The sequence below is a fragment of the Scomber scombrus genome, chromosome 20 (genome assembly GCF_963691925.1).
Source record: "Scomber scombrus chromosome 20, fScoSco1.1, whole genome shotgun sequence".
NCBI lineage: Eukaryota > Metazoa > Chordata > Actinopteri > Scombriformes > Scombridae > Scomber > Scomber scombrus.
In genome coordinates, this window is record NC_084989.1 from 9851594 (window position 1) to 9876681 (window position 25088).

At 38.3% G+C, this 25088-nt stretch overlaps 1 protein-coding gene across 1 annotated transcript; it reads left to right on the forward strand.

Moving 5' to 3' along the window:
* Positions 1-2927: 2927 nt before the first annotated feature.
* Positions 2928-20042, forward strand: LOC134002111 (TLC domain-containing protein 4-B-like). The gene is made up of 7 exons (XM_062441392.1): positions 2928-3311; positions 9250-9419; positions 11255-11344; positions 11740-11798; positions 11933-12027; positions 17827-17900; positions 18225-20042. The coding sequence occupies exons 2-7, from the start codon at positions 9265-9267 to the stop codon at positions 18541-18543; spliced, it is 792 nt and encodes a 263-aa protein (XP_062297376.1). The 5' UTR covers positions 2928-3311; positions 9250-9264; the 3' UTR covers positions 18544-20042.
* Positions 20043-25088: the final 5046 nt, after the last annotated feature.

A 25088-nucleotide genomic window follows, 5' to 3' on the forward strand; every position in this document is an offset into this window, starting at 1 on the left:
ACTTTAACACTAGATGACAGTCAACATCCTTGAGTAACAGACATTGAAAATAACTTAAAACTATTACAAATAGTAACAACGTTAAGCGTGTCAAACACAATATTATGGAAAACTGAACAAAGAAAGAAAGTGTATTTTCCCCTTTATGAAAATGTTGTAGTAATATTGCACCACTGTGTGGCAGAAGTCGGTACTGTCAAGAGCCCCCTCACATGCCTAATATTACATCTACTGTACATAGTGTTAAATGTCGAATGTAATAATAGACTACTATAATAAGAATTACTGCTGGTCGAGCTCATATGTTTTGCGCATTGAACTATTTATTTTGGGAGGGAGTGATGGTTATATCCACATAAACTATTCTTTAAAGCCAACTTTACTATTTGCTATTTGTCTTAGGTGTTTTTCCACGACACAATTTAAACAACCGTATACTTATTATACATACAAAAATGAATACCCGCCATACCCTCCTGTAGCCTACTACTTAACAACCGCGACATCTCGCTGCTGCCTCTGTCATAATGGGAAGCCTCCTTACCACTGCTTTAGTCATGTATTCATGCGCTTACTTTTGGTTACTTTTACCACTTACTGCTTATACTTACTTATATGTATTTACACACGGTTCTTTACTTAAACTCACATTTCTTTTTGCTCTGCGATGTTAAATTGTATGTAAGTGACGCAGGGGGGTTTCTACCCGGAAGTTATTGTAAACAAACATTGTGATTGGTTATATTCTGACATGCGCAGTTGCATGTTTACCCAGATGGCTCTGCGATTGAAAATGTTGAGATTGACTTTATAAACATTTGCAAATCAAAGTGGATTCATGTTTGGGGGAATTTTGCTACGTATGTAATAACTGTGAATCCTGTACGTAATATTAAAAAGTAGCATAAATACAAACACCCTAACTTAGCATTGTTTGTTGACAGTGATATCTATAAAGCGTGTGGTTTTGCATGTATCATTCGGTTGGTCCGATGGCAGTGCGCTTACAAATGAATGCTACAGTCAGTTGCAGATAACCTGTTTCTCCTCCCTCTCTCGCTCACTGCCGGCCTCGACTAGCCTTTTATTGTCAAATTTCTTGGACATTATTCATTACTCATGTTGTGCTTGTAACCTACCCTGTGTTTTATCCCTGAAATGTAAGGTGCAGTACCAACCAATGAGCTTTGTAAAGTGTCCATAGTGTTTTTTATGCCTGGTGCAAATCAAATCAGTTATTCTTTAAGTATCTCTACCTCCTCTTCTTAAAAAAAATGCATTAGAATTATAACTAAACCTGTGCTTTAGCTTTTTGGACATGTCAACTCAACAATTAATTTAAATGTATGTGATATTGTGACATGTCGTTTGTGCTTTTATTACAAAGTTTTGACCCAAAACCAAATGTAGAGATTGTTTACTGTGTATTTCATTTTATTATATTTTATCTTATTTTATCATTTTCACCATTATGCTGCTACTTTTCTGCCACTGTACTGCTGTGTCAATTTGAATTTCTCCCAAGGGGCCATTTTTTCTTCTTCTTAATCTCATTTAACGCCAGTGCTGCCAGTAAATTAGCCTAAATGAGGATGAGGTTATTGAGGTTTCTTTTGGGTCATTCCTCCACGCCATGAGACTACTGTATTGTCAACATATGAGAAATGTTTGTTTCTAACGTGAAGAGGCTCTTTTTCTGACATCTCTCTCAGATGGGTTGACTCATTACATTGCCTCAAGGCCTCTACCTGACAAACCTGTTGCAAACAGCCAAAACATAACTGATGATATGTTGTCAACAATATGTTTGTACAGTAAAAACATTTGTGCTGTCGTTAGCCCAGCAGATGTTTGTTGAATCTGTTAAATATGCAGTTATTAGAATATTTGTTTACTCATGCTTGCTACAACTTTTACAATTAAAGAAAAAGCTATTTGTTAATTACAATTTTTCATTTTGATAAGGGACAATTTTCTCATTTACAGTCGTGAGTGTTCAACTGATTGTGTAATGAGACCGAGACCAATAAGGGGCTGGTTGACTCATGTCATGCATATAACCAAATGACGCCTTAAACCATTAGCCCACAGTGATTTATATCAGGACCAAACCACATCCCAGTGCTGTAAATACATCAGCCTTGTTCATTCAATTTACAGGCTGTGTAATTTTTTGGACCCACTGGTCATTTAATCTGTCATCTGACCTCTGGTAATGTGTTTACACCACACTATGGCTGACATCTGAGGAAAGACAGGGGGCCATAACATCAGCGGCTCGATAAGACATTTTCTAATACTCCCTCATGTCCAGCCTATCATCTGTCCTGATTTTCTTTTTATTTCCCCTTATGGCCTCTTAAAATAATCTACTGATAGTGAGCCAGCCATATTTACATACAGCCACTGTTCCCTTTTCACTCATTTTTATTTATTTAACATACAGCAGGGATGACATACATCTTCCTCTGGGCCACTTGTGAAGCCTTGGTATTATGAATTGTTCATTGTGTTTGCTAAATAAGATGTTGCATATGGCAAAATTAGACTAATGTATAGGGATTGCTAGTCCAATTAGTGGAGCATGGCTGCACTTTGCTATACCAGCTATCTTTTCTGATTTAGCCTGGATCAGTTCAACAAGCCTTGGCTATAAATAGACACAGTGAGTGTTCATGGGCAGACCACTGTGGATGTGTGTGTGTGTGTGTGTGTGTGTGTGTGTGTGTGTGTGTGTGTGTGTGTGTGTGTGTGTGTGTGTGTGTGTGTGTGTGCCTGTGTGTCTTTAAGGATTCAGCTGTAATTTGAGCACTATAGGAGAGAAAGAGAGAGGGGGAGAGAGAGTTACCCCACTCCTCTCCGCCTCCACCACCACCACCACCACCACAACACCTCCCTCACCCCCATCATTTCTGTAATCGAGCGTCGAGCTGCATGATCTATTCTGCACCTCTGCAATTATGCACGTTTCCAGTTGGATGGGATTGTCAGCAAACACCGCAAAACTGACACAGGCACAGACCAGCTCCAGCGGCTCTGCAGCATCCCGCACAAGTTGTTAAAGCGTGCGTGCGTGCGAGAGAGAGAGAGAGAGAGAGAGAGAGAGAGAGAGAGAGAGAGAGAGAGAGAGAGAGAGAGAGAGAGAGAGAGAGAGACTGTGTGTGTGAGGAGCAGGAGGCGGGCTGTGTTGTTTATCAAAAATGAGTCGACATGGCTGTGGCTTTCTCTCCACACACGGCGTTGCGAGCGACCCTGGAAAACATAATCAGCTGAAAGAGTGAGAAGGAAATCATCTTCATGAGAGTCATCAGGTAAGTCCGTCCGGGATCTTCTATTTCAACAGTTTTTTTTCCTACACAAAAACAACAGCAGGCCAGTGTTATTTCTCAGCAACAGCAGCTGACCGAACGATGCAGCGTGAATTGGCCTTGTGTGTGTGCTCTTGTGTTGTCTTGTTTGGAAAAGAAAACACCAATAAGCGATGCTTCGTTTGTAACACGTTTGCTTCAACTCAGCATCTCCCTAAATGCGATCCGGGGATGCGCATAGCGAAGTTATTTTCGTGGGGGGGCTATCATTTCCTCGTTAAAAAAAAGGTCCACCCGTCTTACGCAAGCGCATTTTAACCCCAACGTGCCAGTCTTAATAGGTATACATTAAGAGCTTGCAAAGTGCTCAGTAGAGAGGAGAACCTGTTTCAGATCTGCATAGTTGAAAATAGACACCACTTACATTTTGGCCTATCTTTTTGGGCCCTAACATGCATTCTCCATCCAAACCAGTGGATGGGGTTTGGATAACTCATATAGGTGATGGAAGTAGTTAGGGTTAATTCCTCCAAACTCATTCTTTCCACATTGTTAACAGCTGCTTTTATGACTTAAGAACACAGTGTGTTGTAAGGGGCAAAGGGGAAATGTGTTAAATGAAATGACCTGCATGATGTCTTATATGACTCTTTATCAGAGATCATATCTTCAGCCATCTTTTATATTTATCATTATCTGTTGAAGTAAGGGTAATTAAAAGTCAATCCTCTGGCAAATAAAACAGATCTGCCAGGAAGTAGACTATTTGTCAGCAGCTTGGTTTCTTTTCCCTTCTCTTGTTGCCATAATCACAATCTCCTCTTCATTTAGACCTTTCCAGATCTCAACAACTATAGGAAATGCACTGCTGTGTGGGGTGTAAATGAATGAATGTTTACAAAAGAAACACACAAGACTGTAAAAAGCAGATTGTACAAGAGGCTGTACACTAGTAAAGCTTTGTTCACGCATGGTCGCTTTCTTTCTGTGTCTATACGTTGACCCGTAACCTATTTGTCCTTGGCAACACGATCCTTCATGGGACTCACAGGAGGAAAACATGTAGCCTGTGTGTGTGTACCTACAACAGCACATGTATAGTCCCCGCCTCCATCCTTTGTGAGCATGGCTGAAGGTAGCCATACTTAATGTAGATATCCAGTCATTTCAGTCAAAATCACCCTATGGTCCTTTAAGTGTCCATCTAATAACACAAGGTCTCTCTGCCCTGCAGCTTACAACATGAAAGTAGTGGTACTCACTGCCCACTAATGCATTACAGGCAGGCAAAAGGAGAGGACTCTGTGGAATTGGCTTTTTAGTTCCCTGGTGACTTTTTCTTGGCTTCAGTGTTTCAGAGAAGCACAGTGTTTGTCCTCAAGCATTTCTTTGGCGTAACGCAGGAACAAAGGCAGGTATAAAATCACCAAGGCCAGTGCTCCAGGGAGAGGGAGTGTGTTTCTCTTGTGTTGCTATGCTGGAACAAACCCTGATCTATCACTTGGGAAATGTAAATATATCTTTACATTTAACTGGCTTGCCAGTCTTAACCAAGACTGGCAAAGTCAAATCAGCCCATATGCAAATAGTCCAGTGCAATACTCATAAAACAGTTCAGCAGTCTGGCTGCAGTGGACCTTTGTCACTGACATACATTGACTGGCTGCAAGCCAGCGTGCATTTGGAGCTGCTAATTTTGGATCTTTGTTGTTTTATGGAGAACACTCACTCTTGATCCAAATATAGATATGAGAAATAGATTTTTGGGGTCCATCTGTGCCTTTAGAACATGCTGCAGGGTACTACTACGCATCATATTACTGCAAGGCAGAGATTTGAATGATGAATCAAATTATGTTTAAATATGAAATGGATTTTATTGAACCATCCCATGCTGATCACTCTTTACACCATGTGCCCATGTTCCACAACATCCATTCAACACAGGGCTGCCACATGTTCATTTGGGATGCTCTTAAAGCAAAGTTGCAACACTGGTTTCCCATAGTGCCCTTCAGGGGAACATGTCATGCACGCTTCCAAGTCTATATTTATATCCTGGGGCTCCACTGGAATGTCTTTGCTTAAATTAGAGTTTAAAAATCTCCTTATTTATCCTATACTGACCCTTTACCCAACCCCTTCATTCGGCCTCTGTCTGAAACAGGCCGTTTAGTTCCTGTCTCTTTATGGCCCCCCTGCTGATGAGCCCACTCTGTTCTGATTGGCTAGCTTCTGGAATTTGCATCTCAGCCAACATCAAGAAACTTCTTTTTTTTGTTCTTAGCAACCTTAGCAACAAAGGCTAAGGAATGGTATGGATGTCAAATAATATTCTAAATGACATGTTGAAATAAATACACCTATATAAGTAGTTATGTCTCTTGTTGTATTGGTTTGCCTCGTTATGGACATAACGTGCAAAAATCAATCAATCAATCAAATGGTCCCAAACTGTGTGTTTTTGTAGAAGGAATAATGGAATGTTATTTTTGGCCAGTTGTGACAGCCTTATGGAATATCTTTGGGCAAGCATGAACGAGTTGATGTCAGTTTGATGGGGAAGTGGAGGTAACATTGCAAACAAAGCAGTTAGAGCAGGTTTATCCTGCATCTTGACTTTTAGGGAACATTTCATATATGTTCACTTCAACATTTTGGACCTTCTAACCCTAACCCTAACATGTTTAACATAGGCATATAACATTATGACTGTACAGAAAATAACAAAATCACAAAAAGAATGAAGTTTTCTCTTTATAATTGAAAAAGTAACAGAGCTATTAGCCCTTAATGAAGCTGTGTGACAGTGTAATGTTGATATTTAAGATATCAGAAAGATTTCCACCTGCTCTTCATCATCATCATCAAAGTGGTCTTTGTTTGTAAATGTCCTATAAAAGCACCAGGAAGCAATCCAAACATATTGTCACATTAAATTAATATTGGTGTCATTGTATTTGGTCAAGTACAGTATGATACAGCATTTTGCATTCATCAGCCAGCCTTAACCTGTGGTATTAAATCACACGCAATCTGCACCAATATAACAGGAGTGGGCCTATTTATTTTGTTTCTGTCAAATTTCCGTCTGTACATTGCAGGATTAATGCAATCCAAATAATGGAGCGGCTTTAGTAAGGCTCTGAGTAATGATGAGTAAAATCACATTTTTCATGCAGGCCCACTATAAGCCAAGTATCTCACACAGCCTGGAGGGGTGGAGTGCACAACATGAGTTGTACATGTTTGTAAGCGATGGTAAGAGGTGTACCCGACCAGGTACTGAGACTCAAAACACAAGAGAATCCTCAAGCTTGTTAATCAGCAAAGCAAGCAGGATCTTGTCAAGGCAGACTGCTAAATACACCAGAGATTCACCATGACTCTGGCCTCATAAGCAGGTGTATGCTGTTGAAAGAGCACACACGTGAATGGCATAGTATTGCTGCTTTGGCTAAGTTACTCTTGTGATTTATAGTAGTTATTTCCGCTTACTCGCCAGTGAGAATTCCTAGTGAGAGCGCTGGAACACCTCTTGAATACTACTCATAACATGTCCAGGTGCACAGTCTGGTCAACATATGTCAGCCAGATACACTGAGTGACCTCTTTTACACACAAACTTGATCTCGAATTGGGTCAACTGGTTGGTAGATATGAGTCAACCCTTTTACGTGGGAGAGCATGCTGTTAGAGGGGGAATTTCAAAATCTCTCAATCTGTTACAGTACAAAAACTGAGAAGCTTATTTCGACATGCCAGTTGACTGTGAGCTCATCATCATCTTCATTCATGCAAAGTATCAGTGAGCTGTTATTCCAAGAGGCCACTATGTCCTTCACTTAAGGATACATGAAAATAGGTTTTTATCTCCCAGCCGTAGTGAAGTGCACATAGTTCAACACCTGTAACTGTAACTTATTTTCAGTCAGGTTCATTCAAATAATGTATCAAGTGATGTCACAATCAAAATCAGTGCATTGATACTAAATAATGTATCTAATCAGTGCATATGTGGCCATATCTGTGCTATGTGAAGTGGAAAAAAGAAAATATATTACATGTAGCTAAGTGGGAATTTGCTTGCCATGCAGCAATTTGAATACATGGTGACAACATTTAATATCCAAGTGAAACTGATACATGTCTCATACGATAATGATATCTCTACACTTTATAATGTGACCCTGATATGAGAAATCAAAAGAGCAGGATTGCATGTCTTCTGACTCACTGTTGAGACCTACATGCACTTGAGTTTTCGCCTCTAGACATGTCCTGCTTTCACTGCGTGTTGAGGTGATTATTCACAATGAGAGTCCCTGACAGTGACTCAGTGGTATTCACAGTCACAGACGCTGATAAGTGAATGAGACCACATTGAGGAGAAGAATATCAACAGCAGGGGCAAGTGGATCTTTCACAACAGTTTGCTTACGTGTTGTGTAAAAGCCATATGCGAATACAAGATAGGCTGTATTTGATGTATGTCTGTCCAGTGCATACACTATCCTTTCCCCCACATCAGCCCATCTGTGGCGCATCATCAGTGTTTTCTCATAGCCGTCACAGAATCATAAAGCAGAGAACTAATGTTTTAAAAGTTTTTTCTTGACGTTTGTACATTTGGTACTAAAATTTTCAAATGTTTCGGCTGCATACCACAGAACTCAATAGGCCTTCATTTATTGAAGGTCCAATGAATGAGCCGTAAAACACATGTTCCCTGGACAACATTACAGCAACGGAAAATATGCAGTATTCAAATGAACCTGTCTCACATTAAATCTTTTTTTAGCTCAAAATTGTAGTTATTTCTCACAGTGTAACAGTGTGTAGTCATATTTGTGGTTTATGTGCCAGATGTTCTTTAGGAGTATCTCTGAAAAAGTCACAGTAGTAACTTTGAGGTGTGCAAACTGTTAGATTTGCACTTGCCCTGCAATGCATGAAAGGGAAACCCCAGGGTTTTGTGTCACTCAGTGTGTAGTTGCAGTACAGTTGTGGTTGCACATAGCTGCAGTGCACATGTAGCTTTGGATTGTAACAGAACATTTTTTTGGAGTGTTTATTTTGAAGATAAGTCTCGTCCACGTGTTCATGTTTTTCCTTAGCAAACAAAAAAAAAGCAAATATATGCATGTTGAGTTCACTGGGTCACTGCATCTGGTAAAAGAGCGTACAGTAGAAATAGATTAAACATTTTGTACAATTTGTCGGCTGTTAGTGAAGCAGGATATCGCCTCTTAAGTTGGTTGGTAATCCATGTTAAACACATGTCCATTTTATCATACATCTGTGTGTCTGTGTGTGTGTGCATGTGGTTTTGGAGACGTGTGCAAAAACCACGTTCACTGGTTTTAGAATATCGAAAGCATCTCAGAATACGTTTTGACTCGGAAAGTAATGCATTAACTTGTCATTTAAGGTAGGCAAAACTGTTCATGTGCTTAATTTTGCAAGCTTTTAGACATATACACATTATAAGGGACTTATTGCATATATTGGGTGCCACACTTAAACTTTTAAGCTAGTTGTAATAGTGGGTAATTTGCCCACATGGTGCTCATGAGGTTTAATGAATGTTTACTGCTTAAGGCCAGTGGTAGCACTCTTGCTGGAGCTGGGTTAAAAATTGACTGGGCTCCTACTGCCATGTGTGATTTTTCTGATAGCTGTCAAAGGTCTCCAAGTACACCCGCTGTTGTGGTTTGACTGGCCAGAAAGAATCAAGTGGTAACAAAGAAAGAATTACTAATGGCCACAGATTTTTTTTTGTGGGATACATTTTTGTTTTATGAAAGTCTGAACTCTGAACATTTTTCAGACGAATCACCCTCAGTAATGTTCAGCTGATCTTTAAAAATGAAACAGCTGAGCATGGCTAACATTCTCTTCTTTCTTCATCTTTTCTCCATTTCTCTCTTTCCTCTCACAGCGGGGTTGGGTGGCCATGGACCCATTCAGCCAGCTTATCCTCACCATCTCGGTGACCAGTTTCCTCACCTTCCAGTGGCTCTTCCACAAAGTCAGCCCCTGGATGTCGATACGCATCAGCCCAGGCTTCCTCGGCCTCAGCGACAAGCAGAAGGTGGAATGGAACTCAAGGTTAGCTGACATAAACTCATGAAGTCTTAATATCCACCTGCCATGTACAGTAGAGTGTGATGCTGCTGTCAGCTCTGTTATTGACCACAGTGGTTTGTTTTTGCTGGGTCTGCTGAACCGTCAACAGTGGCTTGTTTCCTATGTCACTAGCATCTGACTCACTAGTCAGACATTTTGTGTATTTGTTAGTCTTTACTCTGTTAGCCACTGCTCCTAGGTTCCAGCAGGATGGTATAAACAAACTTTACTGTTTGTCACCGTTTCTGACTGATATACTGAATCATGATTAGTTTGCACAGATTTTACAGTGTAAACAATCCAAATTAATCAATAAAAAAGGATTCCCCTGTATTTTTTCCTTTCTTCACGGAAAGCTTATGTGCTGCTTTTACAATCCTTAATATCTTGCTCACCAACTTGAGTGTTGACATTTTAGTATTAGCATTAATACTGATACTCAACAAATCTAGAGCCCCAAGATTATCCTGTCATATTTTTATAGCAGTAGTTATTGAATGTATTTGCTTTCTGTAAAAAAGACAAAACAAGCAATAATGTGTTCGTCTCCACTGTTTGTGGTATGAAAGATTCCAATTAATATAAAAATTAGGAGGTAGGATGCATGCATACACCTTCCTGCACACGTCAAGTGCAACTATTATTTCAGTTTGAAAGGGAATTCCCAAACTGCCCAAACCACCCTCTGTAAAGGTCATTTAAAGTTTTAATAGATTATTTTATAACAAATTATAATGGCCATTCTGGTAATTCTCACTTTTGTTTTAATTTCAAAATCTGTAGTTTAGAAAATCTATTAAAACTGCAAATTGATCCCTGCTTGACAATTTGTTTAAAGCTCATCTAATGATCTAACTACTTATGCACACGCCACTAATGGACTTCCTGTGCAGTGTTGCCACATCCATCAGATGGAAACAATACTTGAATTGATTTGCTGCATATAAACCATGATCGTCCTTTAAATAGCCAGATCATTGCAGTTATATTTACCTTATGTGATTTATTTTGCAGTTGATTTGTCCAAATGACAAATAAGTACAAATGCTTCAGAGACACAGTGTCATCTGTTGTCATGCTGCTGTTTTATTGACTTTATTATAACATGCAGATATGGATAGAACATCTGTTTTGCAATGAAAAGATGGACTTTGTTTTCTGTCGTGTGTGAGCCTGACAGGCGACTGTGATCTTTAAGCATTATGAGAGCGGTTAAAACTGTGCAGTAGATTGAAGGCCAGTCGATGTCCAGCGGGAAAGAGTGTTCGGGGGGATCCGGCCTTGCATGAATCACTCATTTTCATTTTCTCTCATACTCAGTTTTATTACTCATGAGAGCACTTGTGAAATTGAAATGGTCACATGGTTTATGAGCAAATGAAAATTAATGATTCGTGGGGATGGATCCAGTCTATGGGGATCCCTGTATAGACACCATGACTTTACAGTCTTACAGTAAATGTAGCTATCACTCTGTCTTGCTGACTGATTGCTGAGAACTGTTGGGCTGTCTCACTGCTTGAATGACTGACTGGGACTGTGTGCCGCTCTGCCTGACCCTTTAGCAGTGTTTAATCTTTTAGTCTAATTGGTCTGAATCTGTGTGCAGCCCTGACAGGCAATCAGCTGATTCACTGTACTAAAAATTCAGAGCCTCAAACCCTCAGAGCAGCTCCAGAGCACTTTTCATGAGTAAAGATAAATTATGCACTGCTTCTTGTCTTCCTTATTGAACAGAGAATATCAGCTGTCAGTGTTAGCCCTCGTCAGAGAGGAGCAGATCATCATTTCTGTGTGTGTTTTGGTTTTTATTTCAGGACGGTATCAACATTTCATGCACTGTTGGTGGGAATCTTCTGTCTCTACATTTTGTTCTTTGATGATGCCGTCAATGAAGATCCAGTCTGGTGAGAGTTTGGCTGTGAATCACATTTTCTATTACCTTCGCTCTACTGTTAACCTTTACTCTCCTTACTAATGGTTAATATTTAACAGCGTGTCATTCTTTTTCCCTTTTGCTGAACCCTTCCACTGAACAGCGATTGGCCAATTAAAGTTTAGTTTGATGAGTTTAGCGATTGGTGTCTGCTTTTCATTGTCTTTCCAACACCAAAAACACAAAGCAAACGTTTAAGGAATGGATTGAGCAGTGAGTTTGTCTGCTATAACATAAGCTATAAACATTAGCATGTCCAGCTTATTAGCTGCAGTAACCTAGACCTGATTACTTCAGGTGATCAGTATATCATGGGCTAAATTTTATCGCACAAACCCAGTCAAATGGAATCTGCTTCTCCAATAGGGGAGATCCTACACTGGTGAAGACTAACGTTGCCATCACAACAGGCTACCTCATATCTGGTAAGAGAAAGTTATCCAAGGCAATGTTGTTAAAGTGAGACACTTTGGAAATCAATTATTGTGTGTTTACTTTTTTGAAAATGTTCCACTTTTAACAATGACATCTTTCTTTCCCCTGTACCTCTGTTTTCCAGATCTGCTGCTAATATTTTACTACTGGAAGGCGATAGGCGACAAGTTTTTTGTAGTTCACCATCTGGCAGCGTTGTATGCTTACTACTATGTACTGGTGAGTGCCCTATTGTCCAATAGCAGAACGTGCAGGCAAGATGGGAAGGAGACAACAAAGGGTGAACAGCTGTGTCCTGTCAAGCTGGGTGTTTAAACTGGTTTAAGAAACCATTCAGTGAGTTCACAAGTGTCCCCACAAAACCATGCAGCTCATGTAGGTTAGTCAAATATGCCCAAGGCAAAGTCAGCATAGTCAACTGTGCAAGTGATGCACAAACACATCAGAGAAGAAAAACATATGGATTATTTTGGACTTCTTTTTTGGATCTCTTATGAATATATAAAGTAATGAACTCTCACTAGTTGGTGGGACGGTGTACAGTTGTAACACCTTTGTGCATGAGAGATACAGTGCTAGCCAAAAGTTTGATGCACTTTGCCATTCCCTTGAATGAGAAAGTATGCCTAAACTTTTGACTATTACTGAGGTTTGCAGTAAGGGTCATTGTTTGCTTGCACTGTGTTACAGTACAGCCTTCCTTTTTAGGTTACCCGGAAATTACCAACAGAACCACAATGATAATGACGTACAAGGATTTGGCATTTCACTCAGGTGTAGTTACCGCCAGAGTTAGACAGTTAAAGTTGTCTTACCAAGCAACATGATGGTCAACCCCCATAATTTCCCATTATAGTTATTTAATGTCAAAGGCATATTGGGGTCATTCGGTATCATCAATGTAAATGCAAGCATGGGTTCTGACATGAGCTTGATGATATTTTCACAACTTTATTATATACTTAAGTACAAATTAGTGACTCATTTGTTATTGCGATACTGCATGTACACAGGTGGCTCTTATCTAGATGTGGAGATAGATGAGATGTACCCAGCATTTCAGGGCAGTGCTGTTCACTCTTGGTTCAATCTGAAACCCTCTAGGTCGCCAGGATCTGTCGCATAATTATTATGGAAATGAATGACTATGGTATTTTTTGCATGGAATGCTCAACAATGGTACTGGCTGATGCCCCCTCCCCTCCCCGCTCACCTTGCCCTTACAATTTCTGTGCTTTCTGTTTGTTTTACTGACTTTCTTTATTGTTGTGTGAATCTGACGTAAGCTTAACTTTTCTGAGCTTAGCGCAGCTTGAATGCTGAACTGTAACCCATGTGTGCATGCTGACAGCTCTGAAGCGCTCTACAGTGGCAGGGTTCCTTTCTTGCTACTGTGCATGCCAACCAACAGCATTTAGTGGTCTCTTTTATTTACATGCTTATGTACAGAACCTTCCGCCTGTGTGTTTTTGTGCCATAGCCTAGTCCTGCCTCCTTTTTTCTTCCTCACACTTCTCCTGAGACTCCCTTTTGAGGGAAAACTGTCAAAATAATGTCATTCACATGACAAATTATAGTAAAGTGCATTGTCCGATAGCCTGGCCCTTTTTCTAATGCCATGCTGTATGTATTCTGTCAGCTGTACTCTGAGTTTGAAACAATTACTTGTTAATGCTTTTAAAAGGGTGTTTTCCTTCCCCCCTCTCCCACCCAACAACCAATGTTCTGTATTTTCTATACAGAAAATACACACAGCGAACACACAGTGTGTATGCTCTGCCTCTGAGTCATACATAATAAACTATTCTTGGGTAAAATGATAGCTATAAAAGCTTTACACTGCTTAGTGGTACACTTTTTGGTTCACATTGCCATTGGCAAATGATTATAACATCTAAAAAGCAGTAAAACACTATTCTGTTATGTGGAACGGAGCAGGTGGACCCAAATGTAGGAGACTGCAGGCTGAAGAAACGTCTTTATTAAAGACTTGTGTAGGCAAAACAAGGCTGGCAGATCAGGGCACAGCAGAATGTAGAGCGAACAAAGATGAACAAAACTGAGCAAAGTATCCAACAAAACGGAAATGAAAACCAGGACTTAAATACAAACGGAACTAATGAAACAACAAGGAACAGGTAGCAAGAAACAAGGGCAGGCTGCTGATTGGCTGATTGGCTGGTAAAGACGCAGGGAGCAGGGCTAAAGAGACTGAATGCAGGGCAGGTGTGAAGGGAAAAAGCAGGAGGAGGAGTACATGAACACAGGAGAAAAACACAAGGCAAACAGAAAACCAAAACCCAGAAACACAATGAATACAGTCTAACTAATAGAGGCAACTTAACAGATATCATGCCAGAAGTCTTTAAACTCAAAAACAGCTTTTTTTTCAGTCAGCCCAGTCCAAATGAAAAGGGAGAAAAGGATGAGGGCCTCTGGAGGGCTGGTGGAGAATGGCACCTAGAGACACAGAGTCAGACTGCAAACAGAACCATAACATGGACTTTTGGTTTCATACCACACGTTTAGTGTAAACCCTAGTCACTGGCTGGATTTACAGGTTTGGTTTTCTTCTTTAATGTGACACACATCATATTTTCATCCATGTGTTTGTCCGTCTCCATTGCTTTATTAATGAGCAATGTTATTTTTCTCATTTCTGTGTTTAAACGATAATACCAAAATGAAAACAGTGTCACATAGTTGGAATAAAATGATTTCTTCAGAATCGTAACTGACTGTAAATCCAGTCTTTCATTTGGAGAAACAGAGCAAGCACCTGTGTCTCAAACATTTAGTTAAATAAAATGATGTAGGCCATACTGTTACTGGACAATCATGACTGTTTCCTTGGATCCCATCTGAAATTCATGTGGGATAACAGAATGAATGTTCCGCATAAGTCAGTTGTGGTAGAAAAAACCCGCATTGAGAGTTGTGTAACTGCAGTCATATTATATTTGCCATATATTTTTAAAAACTATAAAATTGGCTCACCCTTGATGTCTTTTTTATTTGATTTAGTTTTGTTACCCAGTCAAATTTGTCATATGTTGTCAAAGTTTTATTATTAGTTAATGTCTTGAATGTGTTTATGTGGACGTTTCCATGTCAAATACACAATGAATTCTACCTACTCAACGTGAACGTTAAATCCTGAATCCGAATTAAGACGTTGAGTAGGAAAAAAATGTTAAGAGACTTCAATATCAGCTTAATTTCATGAGCATGTTGATATGTTTTGATTATTAATCAGTCTGTCAGTAATGTTTTGATGAAAACAGTGTTCAAGTCATTTTATGGTTTGTTCTTTTAATAGCACTGTAATTTGTCTTTGTGTTGGTTTTAACAGTCAAGTATAGTTTAACTAAACACATGGAAACCTAATATTATTACTGCTGTGTAAATACTAGATGCATGCTTTCTTCTCAGTGTTTGTGTTGAAGTGTTGCTTCTTATTTGCTTCCAATTGTGGTGGCATCTAATTTTTAAAAATTTCCTTCTAATATATCTGTCTGTCTGTCTCTGTGTCTTCCGCTGACTTTAACATAAAAAAGCCCTTTTTCAAACCCTACATGCAAAAACTACCAATATCAAGTCGGGTTGTGTCATCCCCCGTTCATGCAAAAACTACCAAAAGGGTTGTTTGTCATTGAGAAACGCAGAGCAGGTCTTGGTCTAGATTGGGACTTCCTTTATTCCTGTCTTGTCTGCTGTTATTGCTGTTTTGTTGCACTGAGCAGATATGATGCCCAGTCACAGTATGGACTTACCAGTTCCTAGAGGTACTAGCATCTCGATTCCTCATGCTTGGTTGAAAGTTCACATCATATGACACATAAACTGAAACACAGATGTACCTTGTTTGTATCACATAGTAAGTATGTTTTAATGATCAGCTTTTGTTTCAGCACTCACGGTAAGTCTTCTTTTACATGCTACGGAAGTCGGGCCACTAGCCAAATAACCTTAATTATGTTCTTTGTTTTAAATGATATTAAATATTGTGATTTTTATTTTCATTTAGAATTTGACTTATGCTTTAAATGTGAATTCAGGGCTTAAACACAAAATTGCCGAACGTTAAAGTCAACCTACTTTAATCTAACTTGGCAGCACTTAGTTTCGCTGATGCACTTTTTTCAGTCAAAACACAAACTTATTTGACTAATGCACAACCTTAACATGGTTATTGTGATCTGTGTGCTTGATTCTTCCTGATTAAACTAGGCCAGATCAACAGTGTTTAAAACTGGTTGTCCTGAAAGCATATTGGTTTTAAGATCATCTTCCTTCAATTTGAAATGTGTGTGATTGTTCAAAGAATAATAGCTGTGTAAGCTTATGGTTTAGTTAGATCTCTAAAGGGCTTTTTAAAATCTCTGTCTTGTGCGTTTTAGAAAACCAACCAGATATTATCACAGATATTGCTAGTTTTGGGAATCAGCATTTATAACTGAGCTTTGAGCTCAGCTACAAGGTGGTTAAAACCTGCTGAAGATGATCTCCTTCCATAAGGAAATGTGGAACTCTGATCTTCTAAACAGTGACATGATTGGAAGTGAAATATATTGCTTTTTACTCTGCATGGCTATTGATTGCTCCCTCAAGTAGTGGCTGGCTGAATGTATGTATGTATGTATGGTTATAAAAGCCTGTGCTGTTAATATTTGCTCAATACCTTTTTTTTAATGTTGACTGTTAGATGTCATTCCAATGTCATTGAACTGTCTCGCTATGTGGTCTTAATGTTTTTCTGCTGTGTGGGTCAAATGACGTAAACTGTGAGCAAGAAAATGTTGGCATAAAGTGTGTCGTGAGGACGCATTAGTGTTTATTTCTTTAGTAAATACAAAAATGCTTCATTTGGGGCATTTTTGGCTTTGTTTAAGGTTGGTTAGGATTGTTAGCTGTGATGTTTAAGTACTTTATATGATTCAAAAATCTTTTTTGCCTGACTAGTCTAGTCTGTTCAGTGCTTTCGCAGCTACTGGCCAGATGTGATCCAATGATTCCCAATAACTTGGGTCATTGCCTAATCAGCACTACAATGAGTTCAGCATTTTTAGTTAACCAACACTTCTCCAACAAGTTATCTCAAATCAAAAGTTTGATTTCCATGAAGTTTTCTGTGGATATTCAGGATCTCCAGAGGATGAATCCTACAGATTTAAGTGACAGATGTGACATGTTTTTAGCTCCACTATCAAAACAAAATTTTCACTTGGACTCAAGAAATGTCATAATCTAATCAGCAAATTGCAATCAAATCCATTGAGCACATTTCTGCCCCCATTTTCTTTTTGGTCACTTGATGAGCTTTCTAGTGCCATAATCCGCAAAATTAATAACATACAAAATTAATTTGACTTTTTGAAAAATTGTGGCTTTGTCTACCATCATCAGGGCAAACCTTTTTTTAAACTTTTGACATTTGTATATTCTAATTTTCTATAAATATAATGTCTCCATTTCTTTTTGGCAAACAGAGGTAATTGTAGTGTCGGATGAGTTTTTCTTTCACAGTGTAGGATGAGTTTATTCTCACAATAAATGAGGATAATTAATCATTAGGAAGTTAAATTAGAGAGTACAGTCTAATTTTGGCCTGCAAAACTTGAAGGAATAATTTTGTGCCCTGAAGGAGAAGACTCTTTTGTTAGATCTGCCAAATGGGGGGTTATATTTGGTGAGGACATCATCTAATTTTAGACCTGAGTTCCCTATACCTTACAATTATTTCTAAAGTGTTTGAACTGCTTGATATAATCTGACATATCACAGTTATGTTCTAGTGATCCTTGGAATTAAAGACATACTTCAATTGTGATGACTTGTTCAAACCTTGATCAATGTGAACTACTGTTGTTCTTCTGTGGTTATGATATAAAGTGATGTTCATCATGTTACTCTGAGGAGCAGGCATCAGCAAAATGCCTGCTGATCCAAATGACTTGGTGTCTTGTTTTTGTCCCTTTCATGTTTCGTTGTCTTCCTGTTCTTACCTTGTTCTTCCAGGGCCAAGGAATGTTGCCTTATTTTGCTAACTTCCGTCTACTTGCTGAGTTTTCTACCCCGTGTGTGAATCAGCGGTACGTACCTGCATAGCCTACTAACGTACCTATAGTCCTATTTTTAGGATCAACATTTCTGACAGTTAATTGTTAGTAATTAAATGTAGGTAATCCAATGCTGGTACATGTTCTCTTTGTATTCAGGTGCTTGTTTGAGAGTATTTGATTTTTCCAAATCCGTTTTAAACCACTCATCTGGATACAGCTGACATCATATCAAACATGCTTTAGGCAATCCTGTAACTTTTTGTTAGGTTACTCATGATTTTCACAAACATGCATTTTCATAGTTACGTATTCTTCCTGCTAGACACTGTTTTTTAACTATGCGTTGTGTTTCAGCTGGTTCTTTGAGGTACTAGGTTATCCCAAGTCCTCCCGGCCCAACATGGCGAATGGTGTTGCCATGGCCGTAGTCTTTTTCATGGTCCGCATCGCTGTCATGCCAGTCTACTACAGTCGTATGTATGCGGTATACGGCACTGAGGCCTTCTACCTGGTGCCCTGGGGTGGCCGTGTAGCCTGGATCTGCTCAAGTATCTGTTTGGACATCATGAACGTTATGTGGATGCATAAGATTGCCCGCGGCTGCTACAGGGTGCTGCGCTCGGCACGCCGGAGTAAAGCCGTCACACCTCAGGAGAATGGGAAGTCGGATTAAGGGAACCAAGGTTTCAGTTTTGAGGAAACACTGCAACAAAGACAAAATGACCTCACTCTCAGTGCGTTGGAGAGCAGAAACTTGGACCCTTACCTGTCAGGCGGCTTTGGTAGCAGCACACCTGGGACTTGTGACATCACAGGACCGATGGAATGTAAAGAAGGAAATGGAGATTTATTGGAAAGTGGGCACAGTCACTGAGATGTGAACCGATGGACCATTTAACTGGCCATCTCTAAGCCATGAAATGACCTCTTAGCAATACTCTGTGTGCATGGCCAATTATTTTTGTCTTGAACAATTTACCCCTACACAATAGAGGTCGTCCTGACACAATGGACTTTTAGCCCAAACGTAAATTGTCAAAAAGTTTACCGTTCTTTACATACTTACTTAGTGCTCAACAAAACACTTTAAATATGTTTCATTTTGTATTAATACTGCTGCCTGAGTCCCAGAATTGAAATATTGACAGTGATTAAGCAAAGATTTGAGAAAACCTTGAAAACATTCAGGGATTCCTCATCAATGGTTAGTGCCATAAAATCCTTGAGAAAAGAAGGGTCAAATACCTTTCTTTTTTTTTCTCCGTAAATGTTTTCATTAGTAAATAGAAATTCTCTGGGGACACAATTGGATTACATCAAGTGCAATCACAGAGAAGAATAAGTATGAATAATCACTCACCCGCTATCATTCAATTTCGAGGTTAATTTACAAAACCAGCCTTTGAGAAGTTTATTGGAATAATGTGAATCATCGTTGCATTTGCATTTGAATGGTTAGCGTATATAATGTAAGTTGACCAGGCATCAATACACTCTATGTAGTCTTATTTCTTTTGTCTCGCTGGGGTCGAAGCAAATGGGTTTTTAAAGACACAAACGTAAAAGAAATGTAATGAAAAGGAAACCAATGTACAGAGTACCTTTAGAAATGGTGAAAGGGAAACTGAATGTTTGTAAACTGATATTAAGCAATGCACAAATACTAGGCAACAGTTAATATCAGATTTGAAAATCCATATGATTTAAAGTGTATACAAGCTGATATGTCACATAATGACAAAAACAAATCACACCTCATAAACAATATGTTATTGACAGTGTTGTTGGGAGTCTGCATTATATTTATTACACATTGTGCAATGCATGTTCAGGGGCGAAACTGATTTAGAGTGCTGATATGGAATCAGTGTCACAGACAAACTTGAAGAAAAATGGTTAATTTATGCTAAGAAGTTTGGTGGATGCTAGCTGGATTCAGACTCTATTTCTGTATCCATCATCCAGTGTTGACCTAAGGTTTATATAATATTCACATTCTCTATTTATGATATCTTTTGGGCTCACACTGTTACTTTTACCCCATGGGCAACATTTGCCAATAAGCTGCATGCTGCTGTGCGTGTTTTCCACAAATGAAATTCAACTCCGTACATGCATTTGAAAAGGGAATGGGAGTTTACTTTTATTTTAAGTAAAATCAAAGACAACACAGAGCAAAGTGTTTCTGATGGTAAAAGTTCTGTGTGCATCAAAAAACATTTTGTAATTTTATTTGCCAAATTGTGATATTAATAGCTTTTGCCTCATGTTAAAAAATATGTCCAATTGGCTGTTAAACATAATGCGCACTTCTGTATTTATTAAACAGATGGATACAAGAATTGCATGGTTTTATCAAGTGGAAAATACTGAGGACTTCCAGGACTTCCGTTATAATTGTTTTGATAAGCATCATTCTACTGTTTCAGCAGTTTTGTGTTAATCCTCATACAACACTGAACACAAGAACTATTATGTTCAAATGTTTTTAATAACCAAGTAACTTGTTCAAATTAAGTCACAATTCTTCTATGATTTAAGAAACATGCACTTGAATTTTCATTGTTAACGTATCTTTATATAAGCTGTAGATCAAAAGCTTCTGTCAGATGTTTTGTGAAACAGCAACAGGGATTGCTCATTTTTAGAGTACGCCTTGATATGTTCAGCATTTGATTTTGTTGCCTTTTTCAAACAACTTCTGATTGCACAGTGAATATTTTTGTTACATCCAACTCCTCACGAATACTGAAAAACGTATTGTTTTTCAGTTACTTACTTGTGTGTTTTCCGTGTCTGATGCCTGTCTTATGTGATTGTTTGGCCTTTTGTATTAGACCATTTTCCAATGTAAAACAAAGAGGGTTGTCAAGGCTGGTTGTTTTTAGTGCTTTGGTTTTTGTTATGGTTTTAGAAATTCAAAGATTTATGTATTCGTGCCAGTGCTGAAGCCATTACTACTCCACGGTGAAGACATCTTGTATGGTATGATGCTATTTCCTTTGTTTTGTTTTGTTTTTGTTTGTTTTTTTAAATCCATGAGCATTTTCATACAACAGTGCCAACTTGCAGCCATGATTCAGTGGTTCAGATGAATTCTGTTCACATGACCATCTCTGCACGCTGTGGTCAGTCATAGTATGATGAGGCTCAGTTTAGTTCAGCACGGTATAACAATGTGAAGCAGTCCACCGTTAATAATAGGCAGTGTGTTTGGAACTTAATAAACTTGACACCTTGTTATGGGTGGATGTCACTATCTCACATCTTAAAAAAAAAAAAAAAAAAAAGAGTCAGGGTATCCGTCAATATTTCCATGGAACAAAATGGAAATTCTTTGAGGAGTTTCAGGACAGCGGAGCACTTCTGGTAGAATCAGGGGTGGCTCTGTATGCAAGGTCATGCATGGTCAATATGGTCTTCTTCTTCATGCACTCTCTATAACTGCATGTGGTATTGCATGGGGATTGCACTATAAACAAAATTGCATATACATTTGAAAGACAACTTTTGTCCTTTGTTTTCTTTTTCTTTTTTTGTACATGTACATAATGTTTACTTAAATGTTATTCTTGTACTGTGCCACATAATGTAATCCACAGATGATGATGATGATGTGATGAGAACATCCCAAAGCAGATATTTAATGTAATATCCAGCACAGAAATAATCGGTAAGGGAATACTTGAATACTAATCAGTACAGTTTATAACAATTTGGGCAGTGCAAATAAACATGAATCCTATACAAATCTTGCACTTGTGTGTACCATTTTCTTTAATTTATTAATCCAAGAAAAGTGGACATAAAACAAAGCAGATACCGTGGTCACAGTGCACATACTGCCATCAGGTGGCCAAGCTGGTGTTTTTTGTTCTGAATGTTGTACAGAGGAGAGACGTGAGTAGGTGGAGTGTTTAGTGACATTCTATGAATGTATTAGAGAAGAGAAAAAATATTTGTCATTTACATTTTCATTTGTTCTTTACAATAAATACCAAATTAACTGATGTGATGTGTATCATTTGAAAAACAAGATTTTTAGAAACCTTTAGAAACAATGTTGTGTTCAATTTGCAGTGGTGTAAAGTAACTAAGTATATTTACTCAAGTAGTGTACTTAAGTACAAATTTGAGTTACTTTGCCACATAATACAGTTTAATATTCTTCATGTTGTTTAAAATTGGCTTCCCTTTTTTATTTATTTTATAAATTGTATATTGCATTATAAAAAACATATGATACATTCTACAATATGATGCACTACTATTTCTATGAATCTACCCAAAGTATCTAAAATTTGGTCCATGTGAATGAACTGTTAATGATAAAAACAAACAATAATATATAGTGTAGTAATATGAGAGGCCAGTCTGCCTAATGAGTACTTTTACATGTAATACTTTACGTACGTTTTGCTGTCCATACTTCTGTACTTTTACTTAAGTAACATTTAGTATTTGGGGCTTTGGAGGATTTTTATATAACAGTATTTGTACGTTTACTTAAATCTGAACACTTGTTCCACCACTATCAGTATGAATTTCAGTATGCTGCCAGGGTTGCTGGCTTTTTCCTGGCAGTTATTACAGTCCATAGTTGGAAACAATGTGTTATATTCCAAGGCCTCCACATCACTTTTGTATGTGATGGTTGCTGTATAAAAATGTATTTGCTTTTTTGTTTTGTTTTGTTTACTTTAGAGTGCTAGCATCTCTTATGTTAGCTCATTACAATTTATATTAATGCCCACCATTTTAACATACATTGACATTTAAGACAACAAAATAAATACCACTTTATTTGGTATTAAAGACATTTTGTTACATGTTCTCACAAATTCATTAAAAAAAGGTTGACCTGAAAAATGTTAACCCTAAAAGGTTTCTGGTATAAGAAAAGCAAGATCTTGCTTAACATTGACACGTTAATTGCAGTTAGCTCCTCTATTTAATTTGAGTAAGGCAATGCATATGTGGTTTTGGGTTCTTGGCAGCAACGTGCCAAGAAATTATTGGTTTACATCATACTCCAAAATATCTGACAGCACTGAATAACAATGATTTTATCTTCATCTTAATCAATGATATATATAATCAACAACATTTTGTTGAGAAGCTTCGTTATCTCAACAGCTACCATCTTAGGTGGGCCACTAGAGGACAGTTTTGTTCTGAATTTCACTTCTCTGTGGCTTCATTTGAGAAGTCTGTAGGCACTGACTGGGTCTATGGTGCAGATCTATGTTTTCCATCATCATCAATGAAAAGTCTAAATCGAATGATATACAATGTTTACTATAGTCTGACATTTTTGTTCTACTGCAGGTTTCCCTGACCTAGCACATGCCACACACTAACATGGTTTTACTACACAGTAGATCACATTTGATGAAGCTTGTTTAGCTTTTACCAATACTGAACACTGTTAAGGTCTTATGGTGACAATGAAGTGATACCTAAAGCTTTGAAATGCATTGCGTGTCTTCCCTCAACCCACTTATCCTCATAGATGGGACTAAATTGGGTTGGTGGGATTAACAGTTTTAGATATAATGTTAGGAAAAATAAAGTGTTTCAGAGGTAGAACTGGGAAAAGGACCTTGAACAAGTTTTATGGCTGTAGCCACTTCACCAACAACCTGGCTACCAATGAGGGACTTGCTTGAGAAACCATAACAGGTGTTGAATTAATCCAACACAATTAAAGATGCCGTGTGTCAGATTTAGTGGCATCTAGTGGTGAAGTTACAGATTGCAATCAATTTAATGCCACTCTCCTCTCCCTCTTATTCTTATTTTGATTATACATTAATTAAGACATTCTTGTTTCTACAACTTGCCACTAAATTCTACGCGCTTATTCAAATAACTTTATTTCAATAAATAGGCAAAATTAATAGATTACCTTAAGCATATACACTGGGTTACACATCTGCTCAAACACCATGTTCAAGCATAAGTGTCCCTCGGGGAGTCCTGTGGGGGGTTCTCCGGGAGTACGGGGTATCGTATCGCATAAATCAGGCTTAAGGCTGCTGCCCCCGCGACCCGACCCCAGATAAGCGGAAGAAGACAAGACGAGACAAGATTATTATTATTATTACCTTACGTTTGTCTATTTATATTCTTCTGTGTTGCATTTTTTGGGAGCAACCATCAAGACACATTCTTTGTATGCTTGCATTGCCTAATAAAATAGATGCTGGTTATGATTGAATGAGCTATTAGGCTAACATAAAAAGCCAAAACCAAGAATCATAAAGATACAAATCTCCATTGTTGTAAATAGTAGCCTATGCATGTGTCGGTATTTGACAAACTGGGAATAAAAACAGATTGGTCTTCTCAGCCCTAACCCTAATCCAGTCACTTCAGGCCTTCCTCCAAGCCTCTTTGTCCTACATTGGCAGCAATGTTGTCATCTCTGAACAAACAAACAAACAAACAAACAAACAAACAAACAAACAAACAAACAAAAAGCTTAATTTTCTATATTGGGCCTTTGAAAGTGCTCTCTGAAACTATTGCATTTTCCATTGAGAATAAAATTAATGTAAAACGCATGTCAGGATTTTTATCTCTCACGGATCCTTCATGATGTTACAATTTAATTATTAGCTCTGCAGGGTTATGCTTAGCCCTTTTCTGTTTGTCTCCTTTGTGTTTGTTTGCAGAATTACTCAAAAAAGTTGTCAGCAGACATTCCAGGCAACTTCAGATTTAGGCTGATTGTTGAGCAAGGCAGGACCAAGCAATTTTTCAATGAGCCAAATAAGGACAAGGTAATGACAATGATTTAAACAGTCTGAGATAAACTCAGCCCTGAACAAACAAGCTACTGCATGTCTCAGGTCCATATTCTTTCGATGAAAAGCTGACAAATATTGTATCTTGTTAACTGAGTTGGTGAAGGTGTTAATTCTATAAAGTGTCATCTAGTTGGTACAGTGTTTAAAGTACATTTGGAATTTGAATTACCTTTCTGAGAAAAGTGAATAATCACTGCAGCAATGTAAGAATAGAGTATAGATAAGAGGTATGACATGACCCTACCATTCTGCTAATTGCCTCTGGTCAATTCAGGTAAACTTAAGTCAAGTGCAAGCTTTTCTTGGAAAGAAATAGACAAACACCATAAAAGAATAAATATTTTATTCACCAGCAGATATGGGTTTGGACTCAAAGGTAAAGCTGTAGTATATCACCGATTTGAGT